The 10,203-nt window shown below is 44.2% G+C and overlaps 1 protein-coding gene across 1 annotated transcript; it reads right to left on the bottom strand.

Annotated features, from left to right (window-relative positions):
- Window positions 1-6,447: 6,447 nt before the first annotated feature.
- On the bottom strand, window positions 6,448-9,343 carry LOC144740276 (fibroleukin-like; the record flags this gene model as incomplete). Its single annotated transcript, XM_078623143.1, has 5 exons — window positions 6,448-6,790; window positions 7,342-7,604; window positions 7,723-7,835; window positions 8,413-8,608; window positions 9,137-9,343. Coding segments are annotated over 5 exons (1,122 nt in total), but the record flags the coding sequence as incomplete, so codon positions are not given.
- Between the last annotated feature and the right edge of the window lie 860 nt (window positions 9,344-10,203).

The raw sequence follows: 10,203 nt of genomic DNA, 5'->3' as shown, positions 1-10,203 counted from the left end.
ACTGAACAGGCCATCTTGGAATTATCAGTTGGACAGTGACACCTAGGGGACAGGAGTTGGCCATTCCTCCTCATGCAATGACGTGTAAGGTGTATTAACTGTATAACTTTCTCACAGTAACACAACTACATTAACAGCTCACACCTAATTAACACAAAACTGGTTGTCTGTTTGCTCCAGATTACAAACCAGAGAAGCACTCAGAGAGCACAGACCTCTGCCAAACGGCTCATTTCCACCCAATATTATCGTTCTACATTCATTGATCGTCGAAACATGCATAGTTATTAAAAACAAAACATTATCAACCTTGTTACACAAACCACCCACTCTATTTTTGTTCTTCATTTTCTTTAATAGTAAAACAAAAAAACTAACCTCCCTCCCTGGAGGGGCTCAAACCCCCAACCTTTGGGTTAACTGCCAAACACACAAACCACTGTTCCACACAGACGGTCGACTGTGGAGACATTGTGGAGTTTTATACACATATGCTGAAAATGTCCCTATCCCACGATGAGTAAGAATCCTTGAACACATTCCTGTATCCAGATGGTTCCAGAACACGACCAACATTTAATCTTCTGTTTCTGGTCCCATTATCAGCTTTTCCTGAACATTTCATTAAAATCCATTTGTAACTTTTTGAATCATTTTGCTAACAGACAATCAGACAAACAAACAAACAGATAGTCGCCAGCAGAAACATAACCTCCGTGGCGGAGGTAACAATGTGTGTGATGAAGTCAGAAGGAGGAACGAGTCAGTACGAGTCTGTGAGTGCTGTCAGTCTTTTGTCCAGGAATTTTAGAAAACTGATGTGTTTATTTCTGCATTGCGTTAAATTTCTTCTTGGGGTTTGTTGATTTTCCCCTGTGATTTGTTACCCAACGGCAGATCTTCTATCACAGAACGTCTATCCAGAAACTCTATTGTACCTTTTAAATTCAGTATGCATTATAAATGATTCAATATCAATCAATATCAATTCATAGAATGAACTATCGCTGTACTTATTTTCACACTGATGTCTGTCTCCCACCTCTGTGTGTAGTCCTGAGAAAGATGTCTAATGAGTAATTAGAGGTCAAAGCTCACTTGTTCACTTCCTGCCCAGAGAGCAGCAGGAACTGAAAGTTTACAACACCTCGTCTGTAACAACCTGTCAGTCAAACTCAGTTTCTCCAGCGATGTCTAGGGAGTTGAAGAATTCAAAACACCCTTTAACCGGAGTTCATCATTCTCAGACGTTGGGCCTTTATTTCGTCTAGTGTGAATCTCCGCTCCTGTGTGTGTGTGAATGCCCAGATATGTGTCACAGTGTGTGAAAGGTCAGTCTCTGGTCCAGAGGTTCTCTGTCTCACCAGCTGCACAGTGACTAGAATAAGAATTGAAAGGACACCATATTCCTGGCTTCTTCAACATGATGTCACACAAGTAACGCTGACATTGTTTTTAAAATGCTATCACTACAACTTTTTTCAGGATTGTGTGTAAGTGTTGAATCCGCTCGGGGCCTTTTCCAGTTCTGAGAGACTGGTGGGAGCCAGATGTTCTTACCCAGGTTTGTTAATGTGACAGGCTGTTGTAACAGCAGTTGCAGGGAAATGTGGCGGTCACCAAGCATCACATCCCTGTGTTCAGATCCATCAGCAGGACTGCACACCTCAGGCAACATTTTAAAGTGCTTTACCCAGCTGAACAATCCCCAGATCCAATGATTGTCATCAGCAAAGAGCAGCGACAAACCTGCAAACATAGAAGCAACTCTCACTCAGGCTGTGTCTGTGCATAACATGTCACTGTCTGGTGATAGAGTTGACGCCAAGTAGAGTCTAAGTAAGTCTGCACTTCCTACAGAACTAACAGGAAGGGTTCCATTCGTACTGATGGATAAGCAGAGAGGATGAAAAACTGGTGGGACAGTTGTCCAAGTACATCTGACACCATGTTTGAAGTTCATTTTCTCACCTTAATCTTCTAGCAAACAGGGACTTTGACCTACAGCAGCATTTCAAATAAATAAGGTGCTACAATTACAAAGACACCATGGGTGCTTTATTTGTAATTTCATGCATGTCTGCACACGCGCATGCTTGTATGTTAGCATCTTTGGGTTTGTGTGCTTCTGATCCTCAGTTTATAAATCCAACCCTTCCTCCTCCTGAGGAAGACGAAACGAAGACGAGACGAAACGTTTGCTTCTTTGGCTAAGCTGATTGTCAGAGCCTTTCTCACATACTCTCTCTCTCACTCTCACACATGCACACACACACCAAACAAATAAACAGTATCTGATTCTTTGCCATGTTTTTCCCCCTCATGCTGTTGCTCTGACATACAGTAAGTGTGTGTGTGTGTGTGTGTGTATGTGTGTGTGTGTGTCACTGCCTGTTTTTTCTGTCAACTCTTGCAGCTGCAAGACAGAAGGTGAAAGAAAAGAAAAACTGATCAATAAGCTGCTGCTTTACCACATCCCCCATATTACACTTCAGTATACACACACACACACACACACAATCTGTTGTTTCCATCAAAAGACACGAGGTCTTAGTGGTCTCAGTGTTTAACAAATTACACTGATCAGTAATAAATGTTGTTTTTTGTGCTCATGAAACGTGTGCTTTAAACATGCTAGTGTTAATAGTTGATGTGTGTGACTGTGATGTGTGTGTGTGTGGGTGACTGTGAAAGTGATTGTGTTAAACAACCAGCAGACAGAACTCTTGATCACAGATGTGACAGCCCTCTCACACACAATGTACTGTGTTCCGTTCTCACTGCTTCAGTGAGAATGCTAAGAATACGAGGAGGAGAAGAAAGGAAGACGAGGCTGAATGCTGCATAAGACCCTCAGAGCCAGACTACAGTTTGGGAATTCAGTTGTTCTTCATTCTGTGCTTCATGCCTGTCTGGATGCCTCATTTTTATTGGCTGCAAGTTTTCAACACAGCGTGCTGCAGTCATGTTCAGCCTATTTGACCTTTGACCCTGCTTTTCTCATTGTGCATGAAAATCCCATCAGTTATTTAATAACTAACATTAGTTGGCATATGTCACAAACTAATCTATCTCAGATGACAGAACCAACAATGTACAGTTCTGTAGTCACATTCAGAATCCCTGAGGTAATAACTCCCTCCAATCATCGTACTCACAGCAGTCTGTCACACCTTCATGGGCTTAGAGACCTGTACCGTGTATGTGAAATAATGCAGAATTTTACAGTTCACACTCATGTAGAAAATGTTTTTCTTTTTTGAAATCTGATGGAGGGAATGTGCAAAAAGAAGCTGTGAGAACGTGAAAATGACTTGCACCAGGAAGTTCAAAAGTGCCAGCTGTCTGGATTCTCTCTGCTGCAGAGATGATATTGACAGTATGAAGGTGTGAATTTTATCAGCTCTTTAAACCTTTAACATTTTATTTCTCAATCTTTTGATGGTGCATAAAGATGCACACAGCTCAGTCTTATCTCCTCCCCACACAACCTTTGGTACAGATATAGACATGACATGAGGTGGAGTGAGGCCTGCCACATGGTACTTTCTGTGTTCTCCCACTGTCCCCTCCCTCCTCTCCCCTCTTCACCCCAGCCCTTCACCACATCAGGATACACTTGTTCTGGTGAATTCCGGTTTCAAACGGAACGCTGCCTTCTGCTCTGCAGGACCAGTATCATAAGCAGGTACATGCTGTCTCTCTCTCCACTGTGGTCAGGGAGGGGAGCCTCTAACGGCCTGCATGCTCACACACCTTTGAAAACCTCACCCGCTCCTGCTTCCTGCGCCTGAGTCCCCCCCACCTCCTCACCCTAGAGAGCCTACATGCAAACCCTAACAGCACCAGAGAAGATTAAACCATGAAAAGTTCCCTCCAACACAGGCCACCAAGTTCATCACCCCCATCTTCCTCTGACATACGACACCTCACCAATCCTTCCGAGCTGCAGACAAGCTGCCGTGGAACCGTCGGCTTCCACAATTCCACATTGAAACATTGTCAGAACGATAATATATTGATTTTACATTAGCTGCTCTGCAGTTCAGACCTGATCTGTCCATTTAACCTCTGACCTCAAGTCTGGTGCCCCTAGTGTAGGAAGTGGATACTACAGTTGACTTTCCTTTTTCTATTGTCAGTAATCTCAGATTTCTCTCTGCTTTGCCTGGCTTCTGCATGTCTCATCATGAACACACAGTGTCTCTGCCTCTTGTTTGCAGTTCAGTGGCAGTTTGTTGTTGTGAAACGTTTCGCACAGATGATTTCGGATCCAGATTCCAAATTGACTGTTTGCTAAGCAACATTGCCACCTGCTGTTAAACACACAAACTGGTTCTCTGCAGTCTTGAAGTCCTCACATTGACAACTGCTGGGCCTTTAACGTATGAACAAACGTATTTGCCTACCTGGTGTGGTCTTGCTCTGCATAATTTCACACCGGAACAACACGTACTATGATTGGAACCTCATGTTCGCTGAGAGGACATTCTGACTACTTTGACATCTGCTCACTTACTCTGGTAATCAGCAGGTTATTAAAAAAAATTCTCAGTTCAGTTTGAAAGATTTGTGAGTGTGCATGTGCCAAAAGGTCAATCTATGGTTTGGCTTTAATTTCATTCTGGTTGTTCTATGATTTCAATATCCACAGGAGAGAATTCTTGCAAATGTTTGTGCCTGGGGGTGTCAGTGCGGCTGCAACTATACTTTTGTGGGTCAACTGCTTTTTGTAATGATGTAGTACTTCTCTGGTTTCAGATAACTGTTCTCTTGAGACACGGGGCAATGAGTGACACAAGTCACAGGGGAACTTCCTTTGGTGGGAGAGCAGAGCTTCTCAGAGGGATGTGCTGGCTAACCGTTACCCAGCCTGGGCTTCCGGCTCTGGGGCAACTGAGTATCCGGGTACCCCTAACACCCTGGAGCACCACGACTATCACCCCACAGCAGACACTGTGCCAGGATACTGTGGTGACACAAATCTGGGCTTCTGTTCCTCCCTTGTCAACAAGACTGATGGATGCAAAAAGGAGGAGAGAAGAAGAGGAAAGGACGACTGTTAGAAAAGTAGCAGCATGATGAAGGCAGAAGAAGCCAAACAGGAGAGGGTTTCGAGATTTGTGATTGGGACTGTTCTTCGGCATTACAGAACATTTTACTAGAATATCTCACTGACAGTAGGTTTAGTTGGAATAATAGAACGACAGGCCTCATGAGGATTTTACCATCCTTTCAACGTGATGTTTATCCAGCAGGGGGCAGAACTGGGGGCTTTGAGTTTTCAAACCCTGTGATTTCTGCACTGATACTACAAGCAAAGAGAATACATACTGTTAAAACCAGCGAGAACTGGTTTGGGAATAGTTTGGAGCAAAAAGATGAAGGTGAAAATGACTCAATCACATATTCATACCTCCTATCAGCTGAGGGTTAGGAATTCTTTGTGTGTGTGTGCGTGTGTGTGTGTGTGTGTGTGCGTGTGTGTGTGTGTGTGTGTGCGTGTGTGTATGATATGATATATTTATTTCTGAAATATTACATCTCTATTTAATAACATAACAATGTGTGTGTACAATTGACATAAAACTTTCTTCTTCTTCTCCTTTCGGCTTTGTTCCTCTTCAGGGGTTGCCACAACGAATCATCGATTTCCATCTTTCCCTGTTCTCTGTATCCTCTACTCTGACTCCAACTACCTCCATGTCCTCCCTCACTGCATCTATAAACCTCCTCTTTGGCCTTCCTCTCTGTCTCCTACCTGGCAACTCCATCTCTAACATTCTCCTAATAATTGTTAAAGTAATTATTACATCCAGTCGGACTGAAAGGGGCGGTGCTTCAGCCAGCAGGACTCTGTTATGTTGCAGAAAAATTGCCATGAGAGTACTCTGGTATTGTTATGACTGTAAGTGGTATGTTTGATGATTTTTTGGTTTGTTTTTCCTTTAGCTGCTTTTTTCACGTTTGTAAATATTTGTCGGTGTGTGCATTTGGAGGCACTGAAACACAACGTTGACTGTTGAAATGACTCGACAGGTCTTGACTAACCTCTTTATCATCTTGACTCTCAGAATCAGGTGGGCAACTTTCTAAATCCACTGGGTAGTTTGAGACAGAACTGCAGCTCTGCTAATCATCAATACAACAGTGAGTGGTCGGTCGGAATTAAAAATAGATGAACACAGAAGGTTTATTTCAAAGAAAGAAAAATCTAAAAGTAGTCTAGTTTCTTTGTTTTGCGTATCATGGAGAGAAAAAGTATCCAAATAGTTAGCCAGTGAATGCTTTAAAATCATTTATTAGCTGCCATCTGCGTATTTAGTGAATTGAAAGCTGCTCTATTGTGAAGTCCAGACAGCGACTAAAACATCTTGATTGTCAATGCTTCCCATCTGTGACTGATATGTCTATCATTGTAGTTTATTCTTCAGGGACACTTTATCTTTACGATGAACCAATGAAGTTGCGGGGTCTTGTCTTCATCTCCACTCTCTTGAAGGAGTACCGCTCTCCAGTTCGTCCGTCAGTCAGGATGTACCATGTTCCCCAGTAGATACCGTTAGTCACCCCACTATAGCGCCCCCGGTAGTACCGTCCATTCAGGTTGGCTGCCAGGCAGGCGTCAAACCACCAGCCCGAACCATAGTACTGACCACAGTTTCCAGCCGCATAACGGTCGTGATCTCTGTCGGCAGTGCTGAAGGATCTGCCATCATGGTTGTATCGTTTGCTGTAGCTCAAGGCATTACCTGCATCACCAGAGTACTCCCGTGCTGTAAGACGGTACCTGGCCAAGAGAGAGAGCATTTGGAAGAGTCAGTGTGATAAAAGATGGGTTAAGTAACTATCAGGTTAAAGCAATAACCAACATTAAGTGTGTTAGTAAGGTGTTGGGCCTCCATGAGACTGTAAAAGCTTCAATGCATCAGTTTCATCTCTGCTGAATAGAGGAGCACCAATCATCCAAATATACTGTATAACAGGTTTTGATGATGATGTTGTTATCTTACACAATATTGGAAAGTCCCTTATCAATACTCTGGTGGGTTGACATCTAAGGTGCATGAAATAACACACATGAAAAAAAGGGAAAATATTCTCAGTTATAATCCATTATGTGTGTAACAGTCAAAAATCTAAGTCACATTTCACACCAATGGGATTTTCTTGACATCAGACCACATGACATCAGACCACATCGTCAGGACTCATAAGCTGACAGTGTTCAGTATTGTGTCATAAGTTTTCCATCCTGAAACAAGTCTTTGACAAAAGTCTGTCTTATTACATCGACCTGTGACCATCTGACGGAGAACTTGTACATCATGACATGTTCACCTCTGTGACTCGGTGGCTACTTTGAAGTTGTTGTAGATGGCGTGTCTCCTCTGTTGGTACCAGTCCTCCAGCTCAATACGCAGTTGGTGTTGGCCAGTGGACGTGAGCGCGAACAGCACGGCGTTCCCCAGCCAGTGTTCTCCCTGCGGACCACCAAAGCCCTCCTTGTACTCCTGCCACGTCTTATTGAAGTCCAGCGATCCATCCTGACGATTCTGGATCACTGTCCACCCACCGCCCGCCGTCTCCATGTCACATTTAGCCTGAGCCAAAACAAAGACTTTGATATTTGACTGATCCACAGAGAGCATGCAGGTCTATAAAAAAATCAGAGTAAAATCAGAGGGTCAGAGTTTTATGAGTGTGGTGAAGCTGAAATACCTCCAGCGCTGGTCTGTGCAGGTCGGGCTGGATGGTGTAGATGCCACTCTCTTTGATCCCCAGCCTGTAAATCTCGGCACAGTCTTGAGGATGTAACCTTTCTGTGGGGGCAACTGACAATGACAGAACATTTGATGTCACTATAAGAGCAGCCATTGCGCTGCAGTCATTTTCTTCTGCTTTCATTTCGTACTTTTATATAGGTTTCTACATTCAAGTCTGCTCTCCTTTGCTCCTTTGCACCAGAAATGTTAAGTCAAAGTTCACATTGTGACTGTGCTTCAGTGGTTTCACCTGTAGGAGGATGTTGAGTGATGCTCCTCAGGAACAGCAGCAGGTCTTTCTCCCCGTCTCTTCCCACAGCAACACTCTCTGTCAACCACACACAGACTGGGTGAGACAACATGGCGGCAGTCACAGTTTGAACTTTATGGACTGACTGTATGAGGATGTTCCGGTTTGGATGGCAGCTCTTTAAATGTTCAGAGCCATACAGTTTCCCTCATCCTCATCCTTCCCCACACAGTTAAATTCCGATGCACTCACCTATGACCGACACTTAGCAGGCCTCATTGAGGTTTTGTTTACCATGTGTGTGGGAGTGACTACACTGGCATGTGTGTGTGTGTGTGTGTGTTCTTGCATCTGTGTGTTTTGTAAAGGTGGGGGATATATGTGTGCACTACTAACCCAGACGTTTGGCCATCGCCCCAAGGGCCTGGCTGTGACAGTGTAGGTCACACTCTGTCAGCACAGCGGCCATTAGTGCCAGGATGGCCCCTAGAGAGTTGCTCTCCTGGCCACCTTGACTCCAGGGTCCCCTTGTTTCCTGGAGAGAGAGCATGCAGTGCTGCAGCTGAACTAGACGCTCTTTAACACCTCCGGTCTGCAAAGAAATTGTCAATAGGCACTATTTGACAGGATCATATACAAATCAGACATGTAGTCAACATGGCCAAACACTTCCATATTATTATTGCACAAGAAATTGTACAGAATTCATAGGAATAAAAGTGAAAAACAGTAAGCATATACAATACAATACACACATATTTCAGTTTGCCGGTGACTCTGTGACACATTCTGTCACTCTCAGCCTGTCTCTTACACTTACATCAACCTCCCTGTCCCTCACACACCTGTTGCTGCATGAGCTCAGTACCAGCATATGATGGGGACAATTTTAAAACAAACCTAATTTTATCCTTCCTTTGATTGCTCACTGTCTTTGCTCCATTGCTGTTCAGTGGTGCCAAATTTAGTTAGCTTACTGTCCCTTGGGAGAGAACCTGCCTGATAGTAGCTCCCAGCCACACGTGGATAGACGAGGGGTCCGATTATCAGGTAGTTACCAGCTATGTTAAAAATACATCATTAAAGCACGTCTCACTCCACCGTTGGTGCTGCCACTCACCTTGGGCTGAACCTGAGGGAAGGTTTGTCTGTGCTCCATCGTACGGGGAACATCTGAGATGGCTGGAAGAGAAGCTCTCATGCTGCAGGCTCTCTTCCCAGTTTGACCATCACAGGCCTCTGTGCCCACCGAAGCTCTAATCCCGGCTGGGATGGGTGCAGCCACCAGATTGTCCCTGCAGGGAGGGCGTGTGCAGTCTGGGGATGCCTGAGAGGAGAGCAGCACTCCCACATACAGTGACAGCAGAGCGAACATACCAAACGAACCAAATGGAATCATTGGGAGATGAAGATTTTGCTGATTTTTGAGCCAAAAACAGGCCAGTTGTAACCTCTAGCCTTTTTCTTCTGAGCAGTGAGTTCTGTGTCCTCTGGCTGTTGAAGATTATCTGCAATCATCCACTTTACTTTCTCTTACATTTCAACAAGTGCATCTTCCAGACCTTTTCTTATGGATCAGATATTTCTATTGTCGTCCTGCTCTCTCTTGTCTTCTTTCATCCTCTTCTTTCTTTCTTTCTTTCTTTTCCTCAGTTCATCTCATTCCCGATCCTCCTCTTTCTCCTGCTCTCTCTCTGTTTGTGAGGTTGCTTTGGCTCAGATTCCTAGATAACTGCGGCACTCTTTGGTGTCTGACACGGACTAATGCACCCACCCCCCTACACACACACACACACACACACACACACACACACACACACACACACAACGTGCATCTCCCTAACTCATCTCATTGTCTGTTTCTCTCAGACTCCCACAACACCAAAGAAATGCATTTTTACTTACACACATGCACCCAGGATGTAACTGAAAAACATATGCAGTTGGTCTTACACTGTCTAATATGATATGTGTTTATACCAGAGTACAATTTGTGAATTTGTGTCTCATCCCTCACACTCGTTTTTGACAGCGAGAATCACGTCTCCCTCTGCCCATCAGTGAGCATACACAGCGAGGCAGCAGATGCTTCAAGTATGTGGCTTGTTCATTCTTGGGTACATTTTTCCCACTCACGTCCTTTTGTGCTGCAGTATTTGTGTTTACAAACTGAGTTCCAAAGAGGCC

The sequence above is a fragment of the Lampetra planeri genome, unplaced genomic scaffold (genome assembly GCF_965212315.1).
Source record: "Lampetra planeri unplaced genomic scaffold, kcLamPlan1.2.h2 scaffold_2017, whole genome shotgun sequence".
Taxonomy (NCBI): domain Eukaryota; kingdom Metazoa; phylum Chordata; class Hyperoartia; order Petromyzontiformes; family Petromyzontidae; genus Lampetra; species Lampetra planeri.
This window is presented reverse-complemented; position numbering and strand designations above follow the sequence as displayed.